This window comes from Acinonyx jubatus, chromosome D3 (genome assembly GCF_027475565.1).
Source record: "Acinonyx jubatus isolate Ajub_Pintada_27869175 chromosome D3, VMU_Ajub_asm_v1.0, whole genome shotgun sequence".
In the NCBI taxonomy this organism is placed as follows: domain Eukaryota; kingdom Metazoa; phylum Chordata; class Mammalia; order Carnivora; family Felidae; genus Acinonyx; species Acinonyx jubatus.
In genome coordinates, this window is record NC_069392.1 from 75673917 (window position 1) to 75701568 (window position 27652).

At 49.0% G+C, this 27652-nt stretch overlaps 1 protein-coding gene across 1 annotated transcript; it reads left to right on the forward strand.

Annotated features, from left to right (window-relative positions):
* LOC106978892 (O-acyltransferase like protein) lies at positions 1–27551 on the forward strand. The gene is made up of 8 exons (XM_015076652.3): positions 1–537; positions 6889–7054; positions 8470–8549; positions 13774–13887; positions 15414–15546; positions 18480–18666; positions 24148–24290; positions 25056–27551. Exons 1-8 carry the CDS (start codon positions 467–469, stop codon positions 25179–25181), a joined length of 1020 nt encoding a protein of 339 aa, XP_014932138.2. The 5' UTR covers positions 1–466; the 3' UTR covers positions 25182–27551.
* Positions 27552–27652: the final 101 nt, after the last annotated feature.

The following is a 27652-nucleotide window of genomic DNA, read 5'->3' on the forward strand; positions in this document are numbered from 1 at the left end:
CTCTTCCTTCCGGGCACTTGGTAACAGTCAACTTCCCAGACCCGTTGTCGTTAGGTGGAATCCAGGTCTGGCCAAGGAGGGGTGCCTGGGGTTGCCGTGATGCTAAGAGCTTTAAACATGTCGCTTCTGGGCTAGGACATCTAATTGCCGCTTTGAAGCCCTCCAAAATGCTCTTTTCTCTGCCGTGGTCACCAGTGACCTTTCAGACAGTGACCGCTCCTTCAGCCCGGGTCCCCTAGTTTGGAAGACGCTGAGGTCAAGGCGACTGGCCGTGGGCATATCACGCGAGCAAGAAAAAAACTGTTACTGTTTTCGTGTTGGAGATCCCTGTTACTGCTGCATAACTTATTGTACCCTGATGGAGACAACCAAATTAATCATCGGATGAACTGTATCATTGATAAGTAATTCCTGTGGCTCTTCTCTTTCTCTCAGTGGTTGGCTAAGCGCAAGGTCATTTCTAAGGATGCATCAGAATTCGGACAAAGGAACAACCCTTAATGTCATCCTCAGATACTTCCTCAGCCGCCTTACAAGGTAGGTCTGTTTATAAAATGTCTCAATCCATTATTGCTGTGTAACAACGTATTGCTTTTTAGTCTTTAACCCTCTTCTGAAGGAACGTGCGAAGCAAAGTAAACGGAGAGAAATCGTTTTCTTCATGAAGTTGGTTTTTGCTGTCTAGCAGCTTTTGCCAGTGGAAGATGCCGATTTTCGTGATATTTGCCCTAATAGAATTTGAACTATATGAAACCAGCAGAAACCTCCTTATTCCTCCGCTGACGGGCAGCAGATTTCCATAAACGTGCTGTCTGATTTCTATGGAACGTGTCTTCAACGGGAGAATGTGTATGTCTTGTACGAACTAGTGGTAATTGTGTCCTGTAAATAAGAGTACCGATGGTGACGATAAAAATCAAATAAGATACAGCAAAGAGAGGGGTTGGTGGAAGCTTGGGGTGATGGTGGTTCTGCTGAGGGGGAAGGGGGGCGGACATGGCCCCTCCTTATGAATGGGTGGTTGGTTGGGGCAGGAGGGGATAGAGTCCTGGGACGAAGGATGGAACCCACGATGCAGTAAAGACACAGGGAGCTTGGGAAGCAGAGGAAACTTCAGCTCATGGAACCCACCCTCCTTTTGTACAGTCTCTAAATCACGGTTTGTTGCTGACTGAGCTAGAGCTGGCTCTCATTACTTATGGCCATTGCCTCTCTTGTCACGCTTCGTTGTCACAGAGCGGGAGGGGGCTGTTGCAACAATCTTGTGGGCTAGGAAAATGGAGTGGGTAAGTTCTGACTCTGGTTTGTCAAATCTTTCATGCTGGCTCAGTCCTCTACCAGCTATGTGACCTGGAGGCAGTGCCTCACCCTTTCCGGGCTTGAGTTTTCTCATCTCAAAAAATGGGAAGAATGACGGCACTCACTCCACGGGACTCTTGCGAGGATTAAATGAGAGCATGTGCGCTGAGAACTCAGAGGCACGTGTGACATACAGTAAGCCTTCCGCAAGTAGAAGCCGTCGTTGTTACTGTGGTCGCCACTCACACCTTTTAACTTTTCCGGAAAATCGGGTAAGAATGAGTATGGGCTACGGAATGGGCCTCTATTGATTTCTTTTCACCATGGCCTTTGCGGTTTCTTCCAAACTCTATTGAATCTAGCCTTTGTCCTGGATGCTTGACAGACTCCTTATTCCTTTTTTTGGGTGCGTGGCCCTGGGTTTAGCATGTTGTGCCCTGTGGTCTTCTGGAGGAGAGGGACCGATTGACATTCAGGCCACAGGTTCTTAGTGATAAATGCTGATGCAGTGTTAGGGGGTGGGGCGTGGAATCCAATGGTGGCATCCAATCCAGGGCATGGTGGGGTCTGCCTGGGAAATCTACTTCAGAGGAAAAGTCCTGTTCTGGGGACTGAAGGACAGGAAGTGTTTTAGCAGGCAGATAAAGCAGTAGTGTGTGTGTGTGTGTGTGTGTGTGTGTGTGTGTGTGTCTGTGTGTGAGAGGTCTTATGGGTCAAGATGGTGGTGAGGATCCCCGTGAGGAAACTATTGCAATATTTGGGGAGGATAGCAGATCTGGACTGACAATTGGCCGTGGGAACGGAGAGAGGGCAAGTCAAGGATACGCAGAATTTCCAATCTGTACAATATGGCGGACGGTGGTGATGTTCTTGAGGAGGGAGCTCTGAGAAAGTGGCAGATTGGAGCCAGGAAGAGAGAGTCCAACCCGGGACATAACTTTGTTGAAAAATCGGGGGAAACATCACCAGCCCAGTTTGAACTCACTCCGTAAAGGAAACCCAGTGCGAAAGCAGCCACACTCCCAGCCTCTTTGATGGTCTCATTCTTGTCAGCAAAACCCACTGTTCTTAGTTATGATCAAGTACTTGCCTACTTATCTCCAAGAGGACTGGAAATGAGATCATTTGTTCACTCACTCATTCTGTATTTTTTATACGTTTATTTATTTATTTTGAGAGAGAGTATGTGTGCATGCAAGCACACGCAAGTGAGGAGAGGGACAGAGAAAGAGAGAGAGAGAGAGAGAGAGAGAGAGAGAGAGAACCCCAAACAGGCTCCACACTGTCAGTGCAGAGCCTGACAGGGGGCTTGAACTCATGAACTGTGAGATCATGACCTGAGCAGAAATCAACAGTAAGGCGCTCAAACGACTGAGCCACCTAGGCACCCCTCTTTCTGTATTTATTGAGGGAGCACTGTGTGCCAGGCACTGTTGTAAGCCCTGGGGATTCAATAGTTAATAACCACGCAAGTGCCTTCTGGCCTGGAGGTTACGTTCCAGTGACCAGAGATGGAGAATCCATGAATAAATATGCGACATTAAGTTGCAATATACAAATGCATTTCTAGCAGGTCAGGGACCATAGGTGGCACAAAGTGCTTATTTGGAGAAGGAGGCAAGGTGGGGTCTTCTTCTGGAAGGGTTGTCAGGGAAAGTGACCTGTGTCAAAGGAAGTAAAAGAATGTTCTAAGCAAAGAGAGTGCTGTGGGGGAAGAAGGGCCCATGTGGGGAACAGGTGTTAAGGTCCTGAGAAGGGAATGTGGCTGGCATGTTTGAGAAACCGCGGAGAGCCCACTGGAGTGGAGAGAGCAGCTCGGAGAACAGGAGGGGACGAGGTCAGAGAGGTGGAGCGGGGCCCCGTGGCCAGGATCTAGAGGGCCTGTATGCTGCTTTAAGGACCTTCTATTTTACTGGGGCACAAGAAGCCTTTGGAGGGTTCCAGCAGGGGAGTGGCACGGGCCGAGTCACATTCTCCAAGAATCACGCTGAGAATAGACAGTAAGAGGACAGGGGCAGGAGACGGGGGACCCAGGAGCTACAGCAGCTATAAGAAAGTGCAAAACGCCAGCTTCCCGGGGTAAATCGGAACAAAGATTATGTCACGGGAAACAAGGAGAGAAGATGTCTCAGACCCTTGAGACTGTGTGATTATTCCAACTAGGAGGTACATGTTAAAAATCAGGGGTTTGGGGGCACCTATGGGGCTCAGTCGGTTATGCCTCTGACTCTTGATTTCGGCTCAGGTCATGATCTCATGGTCGGGAGACTGAGCCCAAGCTGAGCTCTGTGCTGAGTGTGGAACCTGCTTAGGGTCTCTCTCTGCACGCACGTGCACTCTCTCTCTCTCTCTCTCAAAAAAAAAAAAAAAAAAAAAAAGGGAGTTTTTGTTACAATAAAAACATTACTAATAAAAATATCTATCACAGAAGGTTATACACTAAAATTAAGGGTACCCACTGCAGTCTCACTCCCCCGCAGGGCACCTTTGTTAACGGTTTCTTGTAAATTCTCGCAGATACTTTCCATGTACTTACATAGTTACAGGCACTGGGTTTTTTCTTTTTTTAATGTTTATTTATTTTTGAGAGGGAGAGACAGAGCGTGAGCAGGAGAGGGTCGAAGAGAGAGGGAGACACAGAATCTGAAACAGGCTCCAGGCTCCAAGCTGTCAGCACAGAGCCGGGACGTGGGGCTTGAACTCACAAATTGTGAGATCATGACCTGAGCTGAAGTCGGACACTTAACCGACCGAGCCACCCCTGTGCCCCTGGGTTCTTTCTTTCTTTTTCTTTCTTTCTTTCTTCTTTCTTTCTTTCTTCTTTCTTTCTTTCTTTCTTTCTTTCTTTCTTTCTTTCTTCTTTCTTTCTTTCTTTCTTTCTTTCTTTCTTCTTTTTTCTTTCTTTCTTTCCTTCCTTCCTTCCTTCCTTCCTTCCTTCCTTCCTTCCTTTCTTCCTTCCTTCTTTCTTTTCTTTCTTTCTTTCTTTCTTTCTTTCTTTCTTTCTTTCTTTCTTTCTTTCTTTTTTTCTTTCTAAGAATATGATTATACTATAAACCGTGCTATTTTACAGGTAGCTTTTTTCACATAATGATTTCATGTTGGCATATCAATCTGTTGCATGCAACGACCCACCTCACTGATTTTATTTTTTTAAAGTTTATTTATTTATTTTGAGAGAGAGCGAGTGGGAGAGGGGCGGGGAAGAGCAAAGGGAATCCCCAGTGGTCTCCAAACTGTACTACAGAGCTGGACATGGGGCTTGGACCCACAAACCGTGAGATCATGACCTGAGATGAAACCAAGAGTTGGACGCCTAACTGACTGAGCCACCCAGGCACCCGGCACCCCACTGATTTTAAAGGTGGCCTGGGATGGCTCTGTGTGGGTGGACAGTCATGAATCTAACGTGCCCCTGTTAATGGGTGTGGGGGTAATCCCAAGCTTTTGCTATCTTAGACAATGATTCAATATCAATACACTTTTGTGCACATCTTTGGGGGTAAATTTCTAGAATTGGTGGTTTAGTGCATCTCACATTTTGATGGACATCTTCCACTTTCCCTTCCCACCCACCGGCTAAGAGAATGCCTGCTTCTTGTACCTCGCATGACAGCCAATATTGCACTTTTTAATCTTTGAAAACCCTCCTAGACTTTCAATCTCCCAGCAGCTTGGACAAAAATGAAGAACAATTTACATTTATGCGATTCTTTCCATGTTGCCGGCTGTTTTCTTATTGATCTCCTTTGATTCTCAAAAACCCTTAGGAGGCAGGAATCATGATGCTCCTTAAAAGAATCTAAGGAATCATCATCCCCCCCACCCTGTCCCCCTAGAAGAGGAGAGAAGTTACATGATTTTCTCAGTAGGAGCATTTCGACAGAACTAGAAGCCACATATCCGTAGCTCTGCTCCTCAAGGTGAGGCCCAGCCTCTGCCCTGCCCCCATGGGCCCCCCCACTCAGAGGTTGAACTGGGGAGGACACAGCCTGTACCGTGCTCCCCCCTGAGGGCATCTGACCTGAACTCCGTTCAGAGGGGAGCGGGGGAGGGGGGGGTGACTTACTGTCCCCAGGGAAGCGACAGATGGTGAGAAGGAAGGCTTGGGAGGCGGAGGCCTCGGGCTCAGCTGTAGGACAGCTCGGTCAGATGGCTAATGTGGCGGGGCCCGGGCCCAGGCAGGGCTCTGTGGCTGTTGTCCGAGCTGATCTGGGGAGATGCATTTTGGCCCAGTCAGCAGCCCTTTCTCTCTGACCGTGATCTGCGATTCCAGGCTGCTCCCCGCATGCCCCCAGCCCTCCTGTCTGCTAGGCACGCCTATGAAGGATGTATCAGCGTGGGGAGCACCGGAGGCCGACAGGTCTGGGTCCCGGTGCCCACGGGGCAGCTGGGTGCTGCCCTACGACTCTGCTGGAGTGTGGACCTCCAGCAGTCTGGCCCTTCCCATCTGTCACAGCCAGCCCGGGGCCCTGACACCCTCCCCTCCCCCCCACCCCCGCCTGAGATGCCCGGAGGTGCTGCTGGGCCCTGTGCTCAACTGGGAATTTCTACATATGTCCTTTTAAAAGACGGCTGTTGATCGTAGCTCACCCGGAATCCATGCCGGGATTGCGTCCGCCCCCCTGCTACGGCCTCGCTTCGAACCTCTGCACCAGCGATGTCCAGTAGGTGGCCACCAGACATATGGCCCGCTGAGGTGTGCCGTGAGCGTACAATGCACGCGGGATTCTCAAGACTCAAAGAAGGAAGGATGGAAAACTGCTCGCTAGTTTTTTTTATAGCGATTACCTGTCGATAACATTCGGGATACGCTGGGCTACGTAAAGTATATTATTGGCCTTCATTGTGGCTATTTCTTTTGACTGACAAATGCGGCTGCTGGAGAGTCTAAGGCAGGTGGCAGATAGGGCTGGCATTCTGTTTCTAAAGGACACCTGTGCCTTTCCCCCACCGTCTTTGTAGCTGGGAAGGAGGTAGGGTATGAAGGAAGGGAGGGAGAAAGAAAACAAGGAGGGAGAAAGGAAAAGAGGGAAGGAGCGAGGAAAGGCATTGTCATCCAGGGTGGCCACAGGGGGAAGGATGTGAGCTGGTGGCAGACCTCAGTGCCGCTGGGTGGTTGGGCCACCTTGGCCAAGTCACCCAAACTTCTGTGATTTCCCCATCGGTAAAATAGAGGTACTTTTCCCCTGATGGGAGTATTTTTTTTTTTTCTTAATGTTTATTTTTGAGAGAGAGAGAGAGAGAGAGAGCACACAAGTGGGGGAGAGGCAGAGAGAAAGGGAGACACAGAATTGGAAGCAGGCTCCAGGCTCCGAGCCGTCAGCACAGAGCCCGACGCGGGGCTCGAACTCACAAATCACGAGTTCATCACCACCTGCTCAGTGACTGACGTACGTTTGCCTCAGCAGCACCGGAGCCCCGGGGTGGGAGCTCAAGAATTTTACCCACGAGCGTAGGAACGTTTGAGGGGTGGGCAGCTGGTCGCCCACCCAGCACAATCCGTTTCAGAGCGTCTCTGTCGCTCACCCCGGGGACTGAATGGAACCACGGTGGAGAGTCCCTTTCTCTCTTCTGGCTCTTTCCTGCCAGGTTGCAGCCCCTTCACATGTATTCGGTGTGCTTGCTGGCTGGATTGTTCTCTCTTGTTCCCTGGGGACCCGTCTGGGAAGTGCCCAAGTTCCACGTGGATAACTGCCGGCGAGCGTGGTGGACGAATCTGCTGTTGCTAAATAATTTCCTGTGGGTCCAAAACGCGGTGAGTCCTGCGTCATGGGCTGGGAACAGGCAGATGGGCACGAGCCAACGCGGGGTGTCACTTCACACGGTTCGTGAACTTTCCAAGGGCCGGCCTGGGTCTGATGCCCTTTCTTCTGGCACTTTCTCTGGAGTAACAGTGAAGCCATAGGAAGGGGGTGGCTGGGGGCAGGGAGACTAGCCTCTCGGGATGGGTGAGTGTTACCAAACCAGCCTTGGCAGGGGCAGTTGCTGTGAAAAGCAGAGGGAGGGAGCAGGGTGGTGGGCACTGAGGGGCCAACTGTGCAGGTGCGTGTCCGGAAGCGGCCAACCTTGCTCCGTCAAGGTTCCATGTCACACCCCACAGAGAAAGGACACTTGCCTTACCTCCACGCAGACGGCCTGTAACTGGGATGGAACATTGCGCCTCACCTGCGCCATAATGAGTCATTTTTCCGTTTCAAGCCAGATCAGACAGAGCCACCACATCTGTCTATACTGGCTGGGGCTTCCCCCGAAGCCCTCGGATCCTCACGATGACTTCGGAGTCAACAAAAGTGAAATAGGGGTAATTGAATCGTGCGTGCCAGGTGCGGACCGGCCTGGGCCCCACGTGGGAATCAGTGGCGAGGACACGAGCCAGCCACCTGTTTGAGGCAAAGCCCACCTTGGTCCTTGAAAGCGGACGTGTGAGGGCCGTCTGGCCTGGAGGTCTCACCGATCCCCCACCTCGGGCACTTCCCTTTAGCTGGGACAAGGAAAGCTGTCGCTTGTGCTGGATAAGTCTGGGCTCTCGAGGACCGGATTGGGGACTGGAGGGAGCAAGGAGCCTTTTACCTCCGGAGCCCTGGAGGGAGCTGCCCCCAGGAACTTCGTCGCGTTGAAGAAGAATGAGGCAGGTAACCGGCTCATTTCACACCAACCGGGACAGCCTGCGGAAAGATGTGGCTTTGGCCAGACGACCGCACGTCTCTCACACGTGGGAACTCTGGGCTCTCCGGCACAAGCTCGTCTGGAGCCAGGCTTCCAATCTAGATGAGCACATTCCTTCCCCGGGGCTGGGGAGGGCCGGCAAGGCAGGGAAGAGAGGACAACAGGGACCCTTACCGGCTCTGAGGGCACCGAAACGATAATTGTCCCTTGCATTCGTGTAACTGGGTGGAGTTGAGTTCCTCCAACTGCCCTGGGAGCTTAGCTTTTACTGCTTTTTTCAAGAGAGAAAGCTCTGCATTTCCCTTTTGTAACCTGGCAGTAACAATACTCAGCACCTAGGCTCCTTACAGGATTAAGTGAGATGAGGTACGTGAAATCCTGTGGCCCCAAATTCCTTTCTCTTCCCTTGGACCGCCCCCCCACCCCCCCACACCTCCCCAGCCTCCAGCTCCAGGAAGGTGAGCGAGTGGCCCCGGTGAGTGACCTCTGCTCCTCTCGTTTCAGTGTAATGGCTGGACGTGGTACCTGGCCAACGATTTTCAGTGCCATCTCATCACGCCGGCGATCGTCCTCATCCACAGAAAGTGAGTGTCCCCGGGACCAGCGGGTCTGGCCACGGGACCTCTCCCACGGCACTCCCAGCGAGCGCTCCAGCTCTGGGCAGAGCAGCCTTTGCGATTTAGGAAACGAACTTTTCAGAGCAGTGTGGACACCGAATCCTTTTCTGTTGATCTTCCTCCACGTTCTCCCCCAAGCTTCGTCCTGCACACACCCCTCTGTGTTTTTGCAGGGTCGTAATCAGGGCGTGTGTAATCTCCAGTCTCAGTCTCTTCCATTCACCTGTCTTTGTAAACATTTCCGCGTAGCGACACGAGCCACATACTCCGCGGTTTTAGGATTTCTATGCCATTGTTATGGTCGGGCATCTACATTATTTCCAGTGGTTCATGACTCCAGATGGCACCTCAGTGACTGTCTTTTTCCTCCTGTTCATTTCCTTGGGGACCCATTTCCAAGTGGAATGACTAGGGCAAAGCGCAGGAACGATTTCTTGCTGCTTGTTGCATATTGTGAGGTTGTTCTCCAGAAAGAGGGAAGTAATTACCGCGCCCCCAGCGATACATCAGTGTACCTGTTCCCCCCATCAGATATTTATTACCGTAATTTTTGTTAGTTCTAGAAAAGCTCTCAGGCCTCAATAATTCACGAGGACACTTATAGCTTATGGGATATCCATGCCATATCTTAAAAGATTTTTCCCTTTTTTTTTGTTGTTAACATACATGTTCAGTTTAAGAGGTATGGGAAGATAGTAGGATGAATAGAGGGGAAAACCATCACCCTAGACCCATTCCTCACTCAAGAAGAGGTGACTTCCCTGTCAATATTTCTGTGTTTATCTTTCTGATCTTTTTCCGCACCACTTTTTAAACATGAAAGGCTTCTGTGTATATACATCAGTATCTTTCTTTTAATAGTTACATGACGTAAGTGTTTTCTAAGCGTACTTCTAAGAGACACAATTTTACCTATTTATTAAAAAAATTTTTTAATGTTTATTTTTTGAAAGAGAGAGAGAGAGAGAGAGACAGAGCATGAGTGGGGGAGGGGCAGAGAGAGAGGGGGAGACACAGAGTCCGAAGCAGCCTCCAGATTCTGAGCTGTCAGCATAGAGCCGGACGCAGGGCTCAAACCCACGAACCGTGAGATCATGACCTGAGCCAAAGTCGGTCGCTTAACCGACTGAGCCACCGGGCGCCCCTATTTATTTACTTTAAGTAAACATAATTTTAATGTGTGTGTAATGTTTCATTCTATGGAATGAACTGTAATCTCCTTACACCTTCCCCTGGTGTTAGATACTTGGATTATTTCCAATTTTATGCTTGCTTTCGTGAATAATCGTCTGATAACTATTTTCGTGGTGATCAGAGTCTCCACTCTGCTATTTCTTTAGAATGCATATCTTTAAGGGGAATCCCTGGGTCAAAGAGCATGAATGTCTTCTAGGCTCTTGAAGCATAATGACAAATTGCTTTCCTTAAAGCTTCTTATCAATGTTCAGTCCTCTGGCCACCAATTACACGGTTGCCAATATGGAATGTTCCTAATAATACAAAACAAAATATAAACCTTGCTATTTGGATATGTAAGAAAATAGTCATTTTTTCCTATCTAACTTGCAAGTTTTTAACTCCTAGGGGTGAAGCGGAGTTCTAAATACGCCTTGACCTGCTCTATATTGTGGTTACCTGTTACTACTCTTTGTAGGACAGACCTTTGAATCACAGGCTGACCCATGAGGTTGCCTGTTCTAGCCAAATGCAATCGTTCAAGCCATCCTGATTTTAATTTAATCTAAGAATTAAACACCTAAAAAAAACAAAGGGAAATCTGCTTTTTCACATATCTTAAGCACACAATGCTTTCTAAATTTAAATGTACAGGAGCTGTTTTTTTGGTTTTTGGTTTTTGTCTTTTTACTAACCGTTAAAAAAATGTTCCATGGATTCCACTCAGCACAGAGGCGGTTTTGCTGGTATAGTGAGTTTGAGTCAGAAGACGTGGCAAGTTCTTCCCTACCCCGTCTCCTGAAACAAAAGCATCTGAATCAAATGGCTTATTTTCTCAGAGTGGGGGCTGGGAGGTGGAGAGGGCAATTTTGGATAGCATAATAGAACTGATAAGAGCATATGAGATTGAAATAAAATCCGACGATAAGATGGAAATGAGATCTAAGAATCACATTGCTTTCTATCTTGGAAATGAAGGTTTAAAAAAAAATAGCTCCGAACATCCTCTGGTAGAAAGACGTACCACTCTCTGCCTCCTTGATTTTTTTTTTCAACGTTTATTTATTTTTGGGACAGAGAGAGACAGAGCATGAACAGGGGAGGGGCAGAGAGAGAGGGAGACTCAGAATTGGAAACAGGCTCCAGGCTCTGAGCCATCAGCCCAGAGCCTGACGCGGGGCTCGAACTCACAGACCGCGAGATCGTGACCTGGCTGAAGTCGGACGCTTAACCGACTGCACCACCCAGGCACCCCTCTGCCTCCTTGATTTATACTCACACCTCCCAGGATGAAATCGCTGAGAACAGTGGGGATTAGGAATTAGTGTGCCCTCCCACTCTCACCTCAGTGTGGATCAGACAAGGAAGGTTGAGAGTAGGTCAAGGTGGCTTTGGGATGCTGACCTCCCTTCCCCTCCCCTTCCCTCTCCAAGCCCCTTAGAGAGGGTGGGGATTCCTGGGACACTCCTGGGTCGCTGATCCCTGCTGCTGCTGGAGAGGGGCTCCCTGAGCAGGAGGCTAGACCTGTTCAGGCCCCCAGGGCCTCCACGGGGGTGGACTCTCCCTCCCACAAGGCAGTCAAACCCTCAGAGCTCCAGGGGCAGGGGAGCACCTGGCCCAATTCTCTGGGGCTGTCGCAGGCCTCGGCTCTGTGACGGACTATGGCTGCTCCAAGAGCTCTGGAGACCTTGGCAAGCGCCTGCGGGGAACAGGTGGGGCAGGTGTGAGGCCTCTGCAGGCCCGGCAGCCCTGGCAGAGGAGAAAGGGCGAGCCTCCACAGGTCTCCTCGGAGGTGGCATTTGCAGCAGGATGTGCTCATTGATGGTACAGGTATTTGTGAAGAAACGGTGAGAAAAATCCTGTGGGGCATCCTGGCCAGGGTGCTGGGGGCTGACAGGCTTTCAAAGAATACCAGGGTCTTTTCAGACCATTCCTTCCTCCTCTTGGGCTATATGGCCCCTGAGGGCCCTTCTGAGGGACCAACCCTCTTGAGAGAATGGGGATAGTGGGTGGCACTTGAAGCTCTGGGCTTTTCTCAATCCCACGGTCATAGGAGGAGTCCCCTCAAACAGGCAGAAAATACAACCACTGACCCGAGCTGGCAGAGGGGACCCTTTGGCACAGGGTTGGTTTCTTCTGAGGCCTGTTGCTGTGTCTTCACGCGGTCTTTGCTCTGTGGTTGTCAGTCTTCTCATCTCTTCTCATGAAGGTACCAGTCACATTGGATTAGGGCCCATCCCAATGACCTCATTTCACCTTCATTATCTCTTTAGAGACCCTATCTCCAAATAGAGCCACATTCTGAAGTGATGGAAGTTAGAATTTTGGGGGGGGGGGGACAAAATCCAGCCCATAACAGTCTAGATTAGGAGGCTTTATTAGTTTTATTATAGAGGCAGTTAGCCCGTGGAGACTTGTCTGACTCCTGGGAGGAGGTGCCATGGGTTGGGCTCAAGTCTCCCAGGGAGTTAAACAAATATTGACTTGGGTACATGCAGGTTTTTATTGGATGGCCTTACTGGATGGTTAACCATTGACCTAAGACAATGAATTCTTAGTACTTCCTCACTCTAGACCTACTAGAGTAGGTAGTAGGTGGGGACCTACTTGAGTGTCCTTGTGTGTTAAGACCCCTGAGTCCCCAAGGTCAGCATCTTTCCTAGAGGCTGTCATGGAAGGTAGATTTTCAATTCCTCAGCTAAAAACCAGCACTATACAAGCTTGTGGCCGTGCAACTACGTTTAGCTTCTAAATGGTGGGAGGTATATAAAAGGTAGAGCTGTTTTCCTTTAGAGAACACACTTGTATAGAATGCCAGTAATCCAAGGAGGGCAGAACTAAATGGTCTGGCAAGAGGAACAGTAAATAGACAGCATTGTTGTCATACCTTCCCAGCCCACTCTCACAGCAGACATTACTAATCAATCACAGCACCACCGAGCTAACACTCCTCCATTCCGAGCATTAACACTAAACTAGAATTGGCACTCTGGATGAAAATCATTTGCCGTTTGCCTCACTCATGATAAACGAATGGTCCCTTATCCCCTCCTCATGAAGAACCGTGGCAACTTCACGCAGTGGAATGGGATTGTCAAAGGCACCATCTGGGCAGGGTTATGCCTGGATAGTCTTGTCTTACGCCTGTGTTTGACATTCCTTCTATACTACTGCACATCGTCTTTGTCCCGACCCTCACGATTCTGAGGAGGTGCAACCAGTACCTTACTCTAACTCTAAAGCCTATGTCCCTAAATCTCATTTCCTGCCCCAGAACCTCCTACATATTACAGCTGGGCCTCCTTCGGGACCCTTCTTGGCCTTACACATGTGTAGTCCCAAACTGTGGAGGAATTAACTTTCGTGGAGCCACCCTTGGCTCATGGGGGATAAAAGACACTGGGAAAATGCCTCTTTCTTTCATCTTCCACGACAGTTTTCAGGCGCATCTTCCACAGAACATTCTGGAAGAATTGAGTACTGGCCACCTTGACAGCACATCCTTGTGTTAGTTTTCCCTGCTTCCCTGTTCTACATGCCATCCCTCATTCCTACCCCCACATCAACTCCCTGCACCCAGATGTTTGTTTCAGATTGCATCTGGGTGGGGGGAGAATCCCTGGACCGCCTCTTACCCTAACCCCATCCCTGCGTCCCCCTGCGCCTGACAGTCCTTTCTCTCCCGAATCAACCACCATTTATGTCTGCATAATGCTTCGTGGGTGGCAAGGAACATTCCCAAGCATGGTCACATCTTGAGCCGTACAGTACATTTCAGGGTGAAGATGAGGAAAATCAAGTTCAAGGTCCTGCCTAGGGTCGCACAGCCAGTAAATGGTCACATTTAAAGGCTAAGCCAGTTCTCTTAACTCACAGCTGCCCCCACATCAGCCTCTCTCAAAGGCAGGCCTGGCAGGAAGTGCCTCTGATTGCCAAGCTTTCAAGTCTTTCGTGGCCACAAATTTTGCAGCGAAGGAAACTGAAGAGTGCTTCTGTCAATGTCCTCTCTTTGCAGAAGTAAACATGTCCTTGTCCTCCTCGGGGCCATGCTGTTCTTGGCATCTTTCACTGCCACAGCTCTGCTCACCCTGGCTTACTCCCTTCCGGTCGCAGCTCCGTCAGAAGCAAGGTAACCCACGGTTCCCAGCCGGGCCCTCTTGCTTGCCTGCCCTCGGAATGGCCAGGACCTCCCAGGGAGGCTGCTCAGCGAGCGCCAGGCTGTTTGCGCTGTGTGCGGTGGCTCGTGGAAAAACTGGGTGGGAAATATTCAGCCTGGATGGGAAAGTTGATTGCGTTTTTGTTCCCAAACTTCTGACCCTTTCAACTTGCGCTGGGGGGTCTTCTCTGAAAGTACCGGGAACGCGTGGGCTGCCCGTTGAAATGTTTCTCGGAGGAGAGGAGCGCCCCCACGCGGCTGTATTGGGTTTCTCCTCCCGCCGCCGACTTGCAGCTCGGAAGCTCAATTATTGGCTGGAGAGACTGAAATTTACGGAAGTGGGGGTTATCCCTTCAAGGTCACACGGCTAGTAAGCGGCATAGGTGTGAGTGGAACCGAGGACCTTACCCGCTATGCTATTTTGCTTCCCCAGTGAGGTTTATATCACGATTTTTCCTTATCACCACCCTGTGCATCACGCGGGAAACAGCGGCACGATTTCCTGCTGATCTGTTCTCAATGCAGCAGGCAGAGTGATACAAATGGGAGTCAGATGCTGTCGGTCATCTGCTCAAATTCCTCCAAAGGCTGCCCACTGCTCTCACGGTAGAAGCCCTGTCTGACCTCCTCCATCACTCCCCTATGTGCTGACTCTGGACCAGCCACGCCAGCCTTCTAGCCTTCACACACCAAGCACGCTCTCTCCTCAGGCCTTTGCACTCACTGTTCCCTCACGCTAGGATGCTTTTCCTTTGAAGTCCGGATCTTGGCAGGGCTCGCTTCTTCATTTCCTGCAGGTGTCAGTGCAAACGTCATTTTCTCAGAGCAGCCTTCACTGACCTCCCGATGCAAAATAGCCCGGCACCGCGACTCGCACACATTGTGCTCCACATGTATTTGCGAGGGGAATGAATGAATGAATGAATGAAGACACCCCAGGTTTTTCACTATGCCCTTCCTGTCATATCATTGGCCCCTGCGGGCCCTGCCAGGTGACTGAGGGAGAGGCTCATTCCCATCCAATCCCATCTAATCTAATAGAGTAGGTCCTCAACTCTAGAAGCACATGAGAATCACCTGGGGAGACCTTAAATCCCGCTGATGCTTCCAGCAAGCATCATCTCAGACCACAATCTCCGGGGATGTGGCCCAAGCAACCACGAAGACGTTCCACGAAGACGTTCACTTCTGAAAACCACATTTTTAGAGCTATCGTGATGTGCCAGCTGCCAGCACAGCTCCTTAAAATGGACTCGGTCATCGTATTTCCTTGGGGTCCAGGGTGGAGGGGCCCAGGGGCATTTGGAACTTGAGCAGGCCAGCTGTGGCACAAGGCAGGACCCTGAGGGTACCGCCTGTAGATCCGACTGAGGAAATGAACAAAAGCACCCCAAATTTTCCTTTGGATTTGCCGATTGTGCCGATGGACATCTGAGACATTCCTCTCTTCGTGTCTAGATCAAACATGACCTTTTGCCTCATGTTCTTTTGTTTTTCAGTGAAAACGTGACTGTGTTGTACTTCTCCGAGTACTACACGAAGCCCTACTGCAGATTCGGACCATTCCTCGTGGGGCTCTTTCTGAGCATTTTCATGCACCAAAACCACCAGGCAAACATTCTTAAAACCAAGGTAAGTTTGTCCCATACTTCACTGTAAGGGCCGCATCTGTTTGGGACTGGAGTGGCCCATTCGGCCAGGCTCTTCCAAAGCCATGGGCAGGAACCAGACTGCTCAGTACTTTATTGTGTTGTGTTGCATTAGCAATGTCTCTTGGTGCCAGAGAATAAGAGAGACCTTATCTTCTCGTGAAAGCCTGGTTCTCTGCTTTCTTCACGGAGCTCCTTTAAGAAAGCTCCAGAATTGGAACCCAGAGGTGTTCCACCGGTTGGACCCTTGGTACAGACCCAGAGAAATCCCTGACACGGGAAAAACACACCCAATGAGATTGCAATGGCAAGGCCCTCTTCTGAAAGAACATAGTTACTTGTTTGTTTGTTTTCATAATTAATTTTTTTAAGTTTATTTATTTATTTTGAGAGAGAGTTGAGGAGGGGCAAAGAGAGAGGGAGAAAGAGAATCCCAAGTAGGCTCCAGAGCCCGATGTGGGGCTCACTTCCACGAACCATGAGATCATGACCTGAGTTGAAATCAAGAGTTGGACGCTCAACTGACTGAGCCACCCAGGCTCCCATAGTTACTTGTCTTATAACTTTTTTAAAATGCTTATTTATTTATTGAGAGGGAGAGGGCGAGAGAGAGCATGGGCAGTATGGGAGGGCAGAGACAGAGGGAAAGAAAGGGAATCCCAAGCAGGCTCTGCGCTGTCAGCACAGGGCCCAACGTGGGGCTCCAATCCACGAACCGTGAGATCATGACCTGAGCGGCAATCAAGAGTCCGACGCTTAACCAACTGAACCACACAGGTGCCCCTGCCCCATAGTTACTTTTTAATAGCATGAGCTCCTTGGTTTCTACAGATAGGATTCTTGGTCAGATTCATTGGTTCCATCTGAGAATCAGGACATGCGGTATCTAAGGGGGAAGAAGCTGTTACTTTACCTTGCAGGTGAAATTCCTTCCCTGGCTTCTTTGCGGGTAATCACTCTGATTCACCAACCAACCTCGAGATTCAAACTGGAAAGCTGGGTTCGTCTTCCTCATTGACCACTCCTCCCATGCAATCTTCCACCAGTCCCTGCTGAAGCGCCTCTTTAATGGCACTCTGTTGTAATCTACAAGTGAATCGTGCATCTACAGGGGAATATCATAACTCGAGCCTATAGGAAAAGTCACGTAGCCCTTGTATATCCATTCTTTCCGGTGAAGCCCTATGCTTCCAGTGAATCCCTGCTGATCGTTTCTTCTGCTGTCCTCTCTTAGCTTGTCCAGCTGACTTTGGTGAAGCTCTTCTCATCTCTTGATCTCAAATCTACACTTGGGGCAATCTATTTAAAACACTAGCTGGTGTTGCCCTTGAACTGCACAAAAGTTCCTCTGGTGGCAGAGGTGAAATCTAAGATGCGGGGAGAACATTTGTTTATTTTATTTTATTTTTTAATGCTTATTTATTATTGAGAGACAGAGCATGAGCATGGGAGGGGCAGAGACAGGAGGAGACACAGAATCCAAAGCAGACTCCAGGCTCTGAGTTGTCAGCTCAGAGCCTGACGCGGGGCTCGAACTCACAAACTGTGAGATCTTGAGCTGAGCCAAAGCAGGATGCCCAACCGACTGAGCCACCCAGGCACCCCTCATTTTATTTTATTTTAGAGAGAGAGTGAGAGTGAGCAAGCAGGGGAGAGGGGCAGCAGGAGAGAGAGAGAGAGAGAGAGAGAGAGAGAGAATCTCAAGCAGGCTCCACACTCATCACAGAACCTAATGTAGGACTTGATCCCATGACCCTGGGATCATGACCTGATCTGAAACCAAGAGGCAGACACTTAACTGACTGAGCCACCCAGGTGCCTCAAGGACGGAGTATTTGTGAACCACTCCGAGGGCTGAGTCAGGACCAGGAAGCATAGAGCCAGAACACAAGTCAAGCTGAGCTGGAGAAACAAGGTGGAAGGGACGGGCAGACCAAACACAAACCTCTAGAAGCCAGAAAATAAGGACACAGTGTCCAAGCTGGAAGCAACAGGGGGCATATGTTATATGCTGGGAATGAGATGGGGCGGTGTGCATTATGAGTGAAAAGGTGAAGGGGATCCTAGCCTAAAAAGGGGGACTTGTGGAGAGCCCCCGAGGAAATGCCTTTCCTTCCATGTAGCCAGAGCCTACCACAGGAATCTGAGGCCCAGGGGGGGAGAGCTTCCCTTTAGAGACAAGATGGTAGACTGATAAGATGCTAGTTTGGTTCAATGGAGACGTTATCATAGCAACCTGGGAACTGAAGCTTAGAAGCAAGAGAGACTCTTGGAAGACAGATCTGGGTCTAAAAAGGTCGAGTTAGATGACCTAAAATCTAAGATCTTGAACTGAGCCCCAGAATAGAACTTAACCCATGGTGCTATTTTCTGAGCTAGAAAGTTCTCCATTCTCCCACTCCCTCTGCCATTTTATGACCCCAGTGACTAGGGTACAGCCCATGTATGGATTGGGTGCCGGAGGCCCTTGAGTTGTTGGTGGGGACAGAACCAATCAAGGAGCCTTACTAGGTTAAGGAACAGAATGGGAGGTCAAGAGCGGGCTCCAACATTATCTTCTCTTTCTCCCTTTTTTTCCCCCCTTGAACTTTCATTTAATAATTATTTGGGATTCATGGCCATTTTGTGCAATTTTATCACGTGGGGATTTGTGTGACCGCCACCACAAGCAAGGTGCAGAACTTTGCTGTCACCACCAAGATCTCTCCGTGGTCACACACCTCACTCCCCCTCACTGCACCCCAAACCTAACCCATCGTAACCAGTAATCCGAACCTTTTGTGTTAGCGACATTTTGGGCACCGATCGAGGTTTACAAATAGATACTGAAAGTGACCAAAAAGTAAATTCGTGTAAAAGGAAGTAAATACACAATGGCCAGAAGGAGCTTGACCCGTGTCTCTCCTTTCCCTGTAGACGCAGGCCCTGCTGGGGTGGACTTGCTCCCTGGCCACCCTGTTCGCAGTGGTCGCTCTGGCGTATGCAGTGGATGATACTTCTGTCACCTCTTCACCTGCCGTTGCTCTGTACCAGGCCCTCCACCGGACCCTGTGGGCGGCAGCCGTGGGCTGGGTCCTGTTGGCATGTCAGGAAGGCTATGGAGGTACAACGCAGCACGGGGGGTTGCTTATAGGTTCACACTGTGTCCTTTTAAAGGGGACAAATGCGAAAACACAGTGTGCGCGGATGGGCTTTTTTATTTGTTGTTGAACGACTGATATTGACTCAAAGACATCAATTTGTTTGTATCCTGGGGGAACCCCCCCATATTCTGTTTTCAGTTTCTACACTGGTTTATGTACGAATGTGGGTTCTGAGCCTCTCCAATGAAGCTACTTTAGAAGCTGGAGGAGAACAAAGAGGGTCCTACAGTAAGAACAAAATACCAGTGGCAGGGACCAAAGTGGTGGTCACACCCACCCTGGGCCTCGGTTTCCTTATCTGAGGGTAGAGACCGAATAGTTCCCAAGATCCCCTTCAGCCCTGTGACAAGCTGGGGAACTGTCTATTGAGCCTGGCTCTCAATGTGTGGAAAGTCAAGCAGAAAAGGGGCCTAAATGGCAAGAAAGGGGTTTTCTTCACGTTAGAAATGGCTATCCAAGTCACCTGATGTCTTTTTCCCTTTCTTTTCTAGTTGGCATGAGATAGGGACTGGATGCTTGGGGTGTCATAAAATGACAGGAGAAAGACTGGCAAGAATCATCCAGAAAAAGTTCTGGCCCTGCACTGCCCAGAAGCCCTGAAGGGTTGGAAATACAGCCAGATGGAGTCATGACACCTTTATATACCCTAGGGAAATAATCAGGATGAGCTTAAAGTTTGGCCTGTGAACCCAACCCACTTAGCCTCAGCAAAGGCGTTTGGGATTCATGGGTTAAGGAGGAAAACGATAAATTGATCACAACAACTCTTGCTGACGGGGCACGGGCTTACGCCAGGTCTCATGGAGAATTTCACCCATGTGATCCTGGGTGACGCTGGCCACACCGCTGTGGGTACAGCTATAACGTGCTATTTCTCTGTGAGAAAGATGGCGCCTGGAGATAACACTTGAAGGTCATGCAGCTCGGTAGTGGTTGAGCTAGAAAACGAACCCCGGACCGAGTGAAAAGCCGATGCCCAAAGCCCGTGACCGTCGTTTCTGTGCAATAGGACCCCTCTCAGATGTTTGATTGGTAGAACTGTTTCTGAATTTGATGAGTATATAAGGATGAGGAATTTGTTCTTTAATATTTTAATTTTAAACGCTTTCCCTTCTATGGAGAAATGATGTTAAAGAAGAAATGGGCCGCGTTCTCGCTGACGGATGTATTTGCATTTCTGAGCAGCTGTTTGAATCACAGGACCCCACCCTAACACTGCTCCCACCTGGTGACAATGACCATGAGCTGTCCCCAGAGCCTCAGAACATAGGCAACTCCTCTCCCTGGCCTGGCACAGGCCGCCCACGATATGGTGGTAGCATAACAGTATTCTTGTCTCTTGTAAAAGTCGTGCTAACTGAAGAATAACTTGCTGGGGGGAGAGTCTTAGGTCAAGTTAGAAGATTAGTCAAATTGGGGGCACTTGGGTGGCTCAGGCGGTTGAGCGTCCGATTCTCGATTTTGGCTCAGGTCGTGATCTCATGGTTTGTGAGATCTAGCCCTGCATCGGGCTCTGCCCAGATGGTGCAGAGCCTACTTGGGATCGATTCTCTTTCTCTCTCTTTCTGCTCTCCCCCCCAGCTCTCTCTCTCTCTCAAAAACAAATAAACATTACAAAGAAAAAAAGAAGATTAATCAAATTTGGGGCACCTGCATGGCTCCGTCAGTTAAGTGTCAACTCTTGATTTCGGCTCAGGTCGTGATCTCACCGTTTGTGAGTTCAAGCCCCACGCGGGGCTCTGCGCCAACAGTGCAGAGCCTGCTTGGGATTCTCTCTCTCTCTCTCTCTCTCTCTCTCTCTCTCTGCCCCTCACCCACTCACATTCTCTCTCTTTCTCGCAAAATAAATAAATAAATATTTTTTAAAAGATCAATCAGATTTGCGGCATTATCATTACCGTGGAGCTAGTAAATGCTAGCAATTCTTAGCCTGAGCATGGACGACGCCTCCGTTAATCCAGACGACAGACAAGTCCTTTGATGCATTCTTGAGTGATACGTGTTTTCAAAGAGTGTTGTTGTTAGCCCATCACAACTGCAGGCGCGACTGATGTTCTAGGTTTGCATCTCTGGTGCTATAAGATAGCAAGATTGGTTAGCAGGTCAAGGTAGGAGGTGACAGGTGAGGTTCAATCCTAGAAAATATGTGTCCACCTGGTGACCTTTAGAAAAGTACATCTGTAAAGGAACATTTGAGGAAGTGTTTCACCGAGACTCTCAGGGTGAGAAGGGGGGTCCTGATGCCTCAAATCATCTTTCCATCGTCTGAGTCAGGGCCAGTGTAGACCATGAGGGTTTGGTTCCATGCTGAGTTGCCAGAGCCATCTTCTGACCACGTGACTCCACCAGTTAAAACCTTTCGGTGGTGCCGTCTCTCCTTCAGGGGTCCTTGAACTTTAGTAATACATGGACCCATTCCAAAGGAACAAGAAGTCTTTGGGGATCCTTAGTATTGGCTTAAATTATTTTAATTCTAATTTTACCTAAACATGAGCATACATAAATCTAGATATAAATTTTTATGTTTATAATACATAGATTTATAAAGTCAAAACAAATGTGGTTATAAAGTAACCACAAAAATGGGGCACCTGGGTGGCTCAGTCAGTTAAGCATCCAACTTTGTCTCAGGTCATGATCTCACGGTTCATGGGTTGGAGCCCCGTGTCGGGCTCTGTGCTGACCGCTCAGAGCCTAGAGCCCGCTTCGGATTCTGTGTCTCCCCCTCTCTCTGCCCCTCCCCCTGCTCACGCTCTGTCTCACTCTTTCTCAAAAATAAAGGAACATTTAAAAAATTTAAACAAAAGGGGGCATCTGCCTGGCTCAGTCAGTGGAGCATGCGACCCTTGAGCTCGGGTTTGTAAGCTCGAGCCCCATGGTGGGTGTAGAGAATACTTAAAAATAAAGTCTTCAGAAAAAAATAATAAAGTAACCATAAAACTACAAAACAAACAAGGTCTGAATTAACAACATTAATTTAATGTGATTAACAGTTGACTGGAGCCAGTTGTGGCTCATGATGTGACCAGGAGGTTGCTTGCTTTAAGGATGTTCTTTTGTGTTTCGTTTACCTGCGTGACACGGGCTCTCTGTTGCCTTCATTTTCCTATAACTATATTGTTTGCTCCCCAGAAATGTCTTGGTTGATCTTATCCCTTGACATTCACTTGGGGCAAAGGTATCTTTGGCCGGTGACTCCATCTCTGTTCTCTCAATCATATAAAATACTTCCGGAATGCTCGCTTTACGCCAAGCGCTGTTCAAGTTGCACAGGATGTGGAGCAGTAGACAAGAAAAAACGTCTCTGTTGTAGGAGATCACAGGGGGGGTAGGGGACACAGCCCGGGAGACTCTAGTAAGCTGCATTAACGACCCCTGGTATATCAGGTCCAACTGGGACTTTGCAGATGTGATGGCGGCGATCACGAGATTGGGAGGCGGGGAGATTATATGGGCCCTAAATGCGGTCACGTGTACCCTCCAAAGAGGAGGATAGAGGGACACTCGCAGAGGAGACAGCGACACGAAGATGGAGTGGGGAGACATTTGAAACTGCTGATGTTGTTGGGAGGGGCCACAAGCCAAGGAGAGCCAGAAGCCGGGAGGGGTCGGAGGAGACAAGAAATGGATTCTCCCCTAGAGCCTCCAGAGGGAGTGTGACCCTGTCCACACCGTGATTTCAGCCATACTGGTTTGGGCTTCTTGTCTCTAGAATGATGCAGGAGTAGATTGTTGTTGTTTCGAGCCACGATACTTGTGCAATTTGCTGCAGCAGCCATCGGAAACAAATCTGGAGCCAGGTTAAGTAAATACGTGTATAATTCCAGTGTGGATATATATAGGGAATAAAAATAAAGCCGGGATCGGAGGGTAACTGGAGTAGGGGTGAGTTTGCAAATATTTGCGGGCAAAGGGATGGTGTGGCAGAGGTCTCAAGACTGGAACGAGCTTAGTGGGCGGGAGAAGCAGCAAGAAGACCGGTGAGACAGGAATCAAGATCAAGGTGGGAGAGAGATGGGAATGAGAACACAGAGGAAGGTAGCAGCCAGGTCATGCAGGGTCTTCAAGGCCCAGGGGAAGGACTGGATTTTATTTTAATTTTTTTAACATTTATTTATTATTGAGAGGCAGAGCGAGACAGAGCATGAGCAGGGGAGGGGCAGAGAGAGGAGGAGACACAGCATCCGAAACAGGCTCCAGGCTCCGAGCCGCCAGCACAGAGCCCGACACGGGGCTCCAACCCATGAACCGTGAGATCATGACCTGAGCCGAAGTCGGACACCCAACCGAGTGAGCCACCGAGGTGCCCCGGATTTTATTTTAAAAACCATGTAACGTAATCTGACCTGTGATTTAAAAGAGCACTCTGGACGTTGCAGGGAGACTGCAGGGCAGCAAGAAGGAGAGCAGAGAGAGACCAATGGATCCATCAGGAAGCTACTGTACAGGTCCAGGGAGTAGGAGCTGGTGGGTTTGATGCGGGGGTTAGTGGAGGAGATGGGAAGAAATGGTCCAGTTTGAGATAGACAGTTTTAAAGACAGATGGTAGCACTCTGTGGGATATGGGAGAAAGAACAGAATTTGGGATGGCAAAGATTTTGTCCTGAGCAACTGATACAACAGTGATGCATGACTGAGCACTGGAGATGAGCCTTGTGCAAAGGAGAAACGAGTTTTTTCTTTTCTTTTTCCTTCCTTCCTTCCTTCCTTCCTGTCCTTTCTTGCCTTTCTTTCATGGCTTGAAACAACAGAAATCAATCCTCTCATAGTTCTGGAAACTAGAAACCCAATATCAAGGTGTTGGCAAGGTCCTTCTGGAAGCCCCGAGGGGGGATCTCTGCCATGGCTACCAGCGAGCCCTGTGTTCCCGGCCCGAAAGTGCATCACTACAGTCTCTGCCTCACCTTCACACAGCCTTCTCGCCCTGCCTCTCCCCTGTGTGTCTGTGTCTCCTCTTCCGCCTTCTATAAGGATATTCATGGCTACCGCGTGGGACAACGCAGTTCTAGAAGTTATACTGAGTTACGGAATATTTGTCCCCAAAGGGACCTACACGTTGACCAGACGCAAGCCTCTCAGTAACAGAGGACGAGCCTGAGGCCAGGCGACGAGACCCATCTCGTCCCAGGGCCCAGCAGCTCCCATGCTGCATCTTGAGCCAGAACCCAGGCCGGTGGAAGGACTTGGTTCCTTGTTTCCCACGCGGAACGGTCGGTGCTCAGGGCTTGAGGTCGTACTAAGGAAGTCAACTGACTGGAAACGCTGTATTAGCGTCTCTTATTTTTTCACATTCCTGCAAAGTTTGGTTTGGTGTGGGGTACCTTCTCTTAAAAATCAGGAGAATAAAGGCCTTCTTAGAAGTCCACGCACACAGGTGCACAGCGCCCAGAGGGACCGGACGGAGTCATGGCTCCGTAAGTCAGGCTGCCCGTTCCCTCCAGGGCTGGTGAACAGGCTCCTCTCCTGCCACATCTGGGCTTTCCTGGCCAGCATCAGTTACGCTTGCTACCTGGTTCATCCCATCCTCATCATGCTCTACAACGGGCTTCAAGAAACGCTCATTCACTACAGCGACACCAACATGGTGAGTGAGTCCCCACTCTCCGCTCTCGTGTGGCTCCACTGTCCCTTCTCTGCTGGAGCCACCACGCAGCCCACTGGCTCGGGGAGAGAAGCTCGCTTTGTTGTGGGGGCTGCTAGGGGCCTATTGTCCTTTGCTTTCTTTGAGGGAGGGCTTTGGGATAATATCTTTCTTCGATTTTATTCATCCTATTTATTTTAAGTTGATTTTTATGTATTGGTTTTTTTTTTTTACATTTATTTTTGAAAAACAGAGTGAGACAAAGCGTGAACAGGGGAGGGGCAGAGAGAGTAGGAGACACAGAATCCGAAGCAGGCTCCAGGCTCCGAGCAAGTGGTCAGCACAGAGCCTGATGCGGGGCTCGAACCCACGAACCGCAAGATCATGACCTGAGCCGAAGTCGGACGCTCAACTGACTGAGCCACCCAGGCGCCCCTATTTTTATGTGTTTTGAGAGGCAGTTAGAGAGCCGGTGGGGGAGGAGCAGAGAGAGAAGGAGAGAGAGAATCCCCCGCAGGCTCTGCACTGTCAGCACCGAGCTCGATGCGGGGCTCGAACTCACGAACTGTGAGATCGTGACCCGAGCCGAAGTCAAGAGTGGGATGTTCAACTGGCTGAGCCGCCCAGGCGCTCCTACCTTAGTTTTAACGTTCAGGGCTGGGGGTCTTACAGATCTAGATCATAGGGCCGGGATGATGCCCTTTAAAACCAAACATAGTACGAATCTGGGAGTAGGATTGCATTTACTCTGCCCCTCTTTGTCTCCAGTTCTACCTTTTCTCTGGACACTGTTTGCTGACCTTCATCACTGGGCTGGCCCTGACACTGTTCATTGAGAAACCATGTCAGGAGCTGAAGCGGTACCTGTTGGGACCAGTGCCTGCTGGGCCATGAACATTCTGGTAAAACCCTAGAGAATGACTGGGTTTTTTTCTGCTGGCAATGAGCTCAAGTAGACAGGGGCTCATTTATGTAACAAACGCTTGTGTTCCCGAAAAGCGGTGTGAATTCTGATTTGGTGAATGCTTAAGATATACAAGTTCTCTGTGCTTAATGCAAAAAGAGTTCTGAGTGTTTATTTACTATATAAAAGAGTTCTGTGATAGCCTGTTGGGTAGCACAATAATCACTCTCTGATGTACCTTTTTAGAAAAAAACAAAAAACAAACAAACAAACAAAACCAAAGAAAAACAATCTAGATTTGTGATATCTTGTTCGGCATGTACTTTCTGTACCAATGATCAGAGGAAAACATCAAATCTAGTGAGTTTAATGCAACTTGGGTTATAATCACATTTCTTGGTAAAGTCACAGTATGTAGTTTTTCACATCATCGTTATCTTTGTGTTATCATGATACCTTTGAGGACTTGTAACTTTATTTTGGAGCCTCAGGATTGTGTGACCCACTAGCGTGCCCAGTTCATGGGTGTGTCGTTACAGGCCTTCCAAACATTATCTATTTTACAACACGGTCGCTGTTATGGGTTGAATGTGTCCACCGAAAAAGATACAAAGTCCTAATCCCGTCATACCTTAGAACGTGACCTGTTTGGGGGGGGGGGGTAGTGTTTTTACAGAAGTAATCAAGTTAAAATGAGGTCATGGGGGGAGGTGGCTCTAATCCAGTATGACTGGTGTCCTTGTAAAACAGGGAAATCTGGACATAGAGACAGATATGCACAGAGGGGGGAAGACGTGAAAACAGACAGCAATAAGGCAGCCATCTACAAGCCAAGGAACACCAAAAATTTCAGGCAGACACAGAAGCTAGACGAGGCAAGGAAGGACTCTCCCCTAGAGTGTCAGAGAGAGCAGAGCCCTGCTGACACCTTGAGTTAGGACTTGCAGCCTTCCAGAACAGTGAGATGATTTACTGTTGTAAATCAGCCAGTTGTGCAACCCTAGCAAAGAATACGGTCCCTCAACAAAACTCCCAACAGAGAAGGACGAGATCCAATCAATGGCTCCCATCCCAACTCTTCGGTTTCCAGCAACAAGGCCTGGAAATGGAGAGATTTATAAGGCCAGGGTGTCCAGGCTCTCAGGCTTGTGTTCCTTCCCGGGTGTGTGATTTCACGTTAACCATCCCTACTTGCATTTGCGTAACATCACTTAAAACAACGCTCTCTTTGTGTACTCAATAAATAAAGGGTTTATCAGCAATCACAGGGCTATGAGGAGCTAATTAGCACAGAAGACTCCCCATCTCTGTACTGTGTCTCTCCAAGCGGATCTGCTAAGACCACCACTGGAGGGTGGGGAGGGCTGTAAGCCTCAAATCTTTTGCCAGAGCAACCGACAGCGAACCTTGTCCTTTTCCACCCCACCCTGGGGAGCCTCATCTCCCGGAGGCTTGGTCTATTCTCCTGGTAGAATCTGACCTGAGCCAGGAGACAAGTCCCTGCCCGGCATGTTCAGTGTCTGTATCAGAATGCACCAAGTTGGGTTTTTGGGTAACCCCCAAGTTCATGGAGTTCTTTGGGAGCCCTCTGGTGGCTGATTTGGCACCTCTGACTTAATTAGGCCTCAGAGGAGATCTTGAGGGTGTGTGACCTTTGCAGGAGGAACCCTACAGTCCGGATGGATGCTGGTGGGAAATGACTCCCCCGCCAACACTGATGGGCAGTCAGATTGCCAAGTGCTTCTGGTTATGAGGCTAGAAACTTGGGGCCGTGGAAATAGCTTTCATAACGACTAGTGACATTGCCTTTGAAAGTTGTTTTTTTTTTTTTTTTAATAAGGACAAAAAAATACCCTCTCCACGATTGCAATTTCACAAAATATAAAGTAGGGATAGAGAAATCCAATTTTGTTCTGGCTTTTGTTTCGATCTGGAATTCCCGAGGGGTTTAAGATTTATGGAGTATGTGGAACTTCTTTCGATCCCGAAGCAAACTGTAAAAAAGCATATGACATTTATGAGACAGCTGGAAATTTGAACACAGCCTGGATATTCGATGATACTAAGGACTCACTGATGTTTTAATGTGATAGTGGTATTGTGGCCATGTTTTTGTTTTTGTTTTTTTAAGAGGCTTTATCTTTCAGCTGCATCCTGAAATATTTATGGACAGAATGATAAAATCTGGTATTTACCTCAAAATAATACCAGGAGGACAAGGGAGACCAGAAACAAGATTGGCCATGTCGTGATACTTTTTGAAGCTGGGTGATGGGTATGTGGGGGCTCATTATACTGGTTTTTTTTTTTTTCTCTATTTTTGTATATAATAAACTGAAGCAAATTTCTAGAGGCGGCGACATCAGCATAGAGAATTGATGGGTGACTCCTCTAATTCTCCCTAAATTCTGAAATTCATGTTTCGTCCCCACATACCAACCCGGGGACAGGTCACATTGAC

Bases quoted from the DNA above. Each gene is read 5' to 3' on its own strand.
- LOC106978892 (XM_015076652.3), top strand. From the start codon at position 467: ATGCATCAGAATTCGGACAAAGGAACAACCCTTAATGTCATCCTCAGA. The intron at 13,888-15,413 runs GTAACCCACGGT...TTTGTTTTTCAG, and splicing joins GCAGCTCCGTCAGAAGCAAG to TGAAAACGTGACTGTGTTGT. The intron at 15,547-18,479 runs GTAAGTTTGTCC...CTTTCCCTGTAG, and splicing joins CAAACATTCTTAAAACCAAG to ACGCAGGCCCTGCTGGGGTG.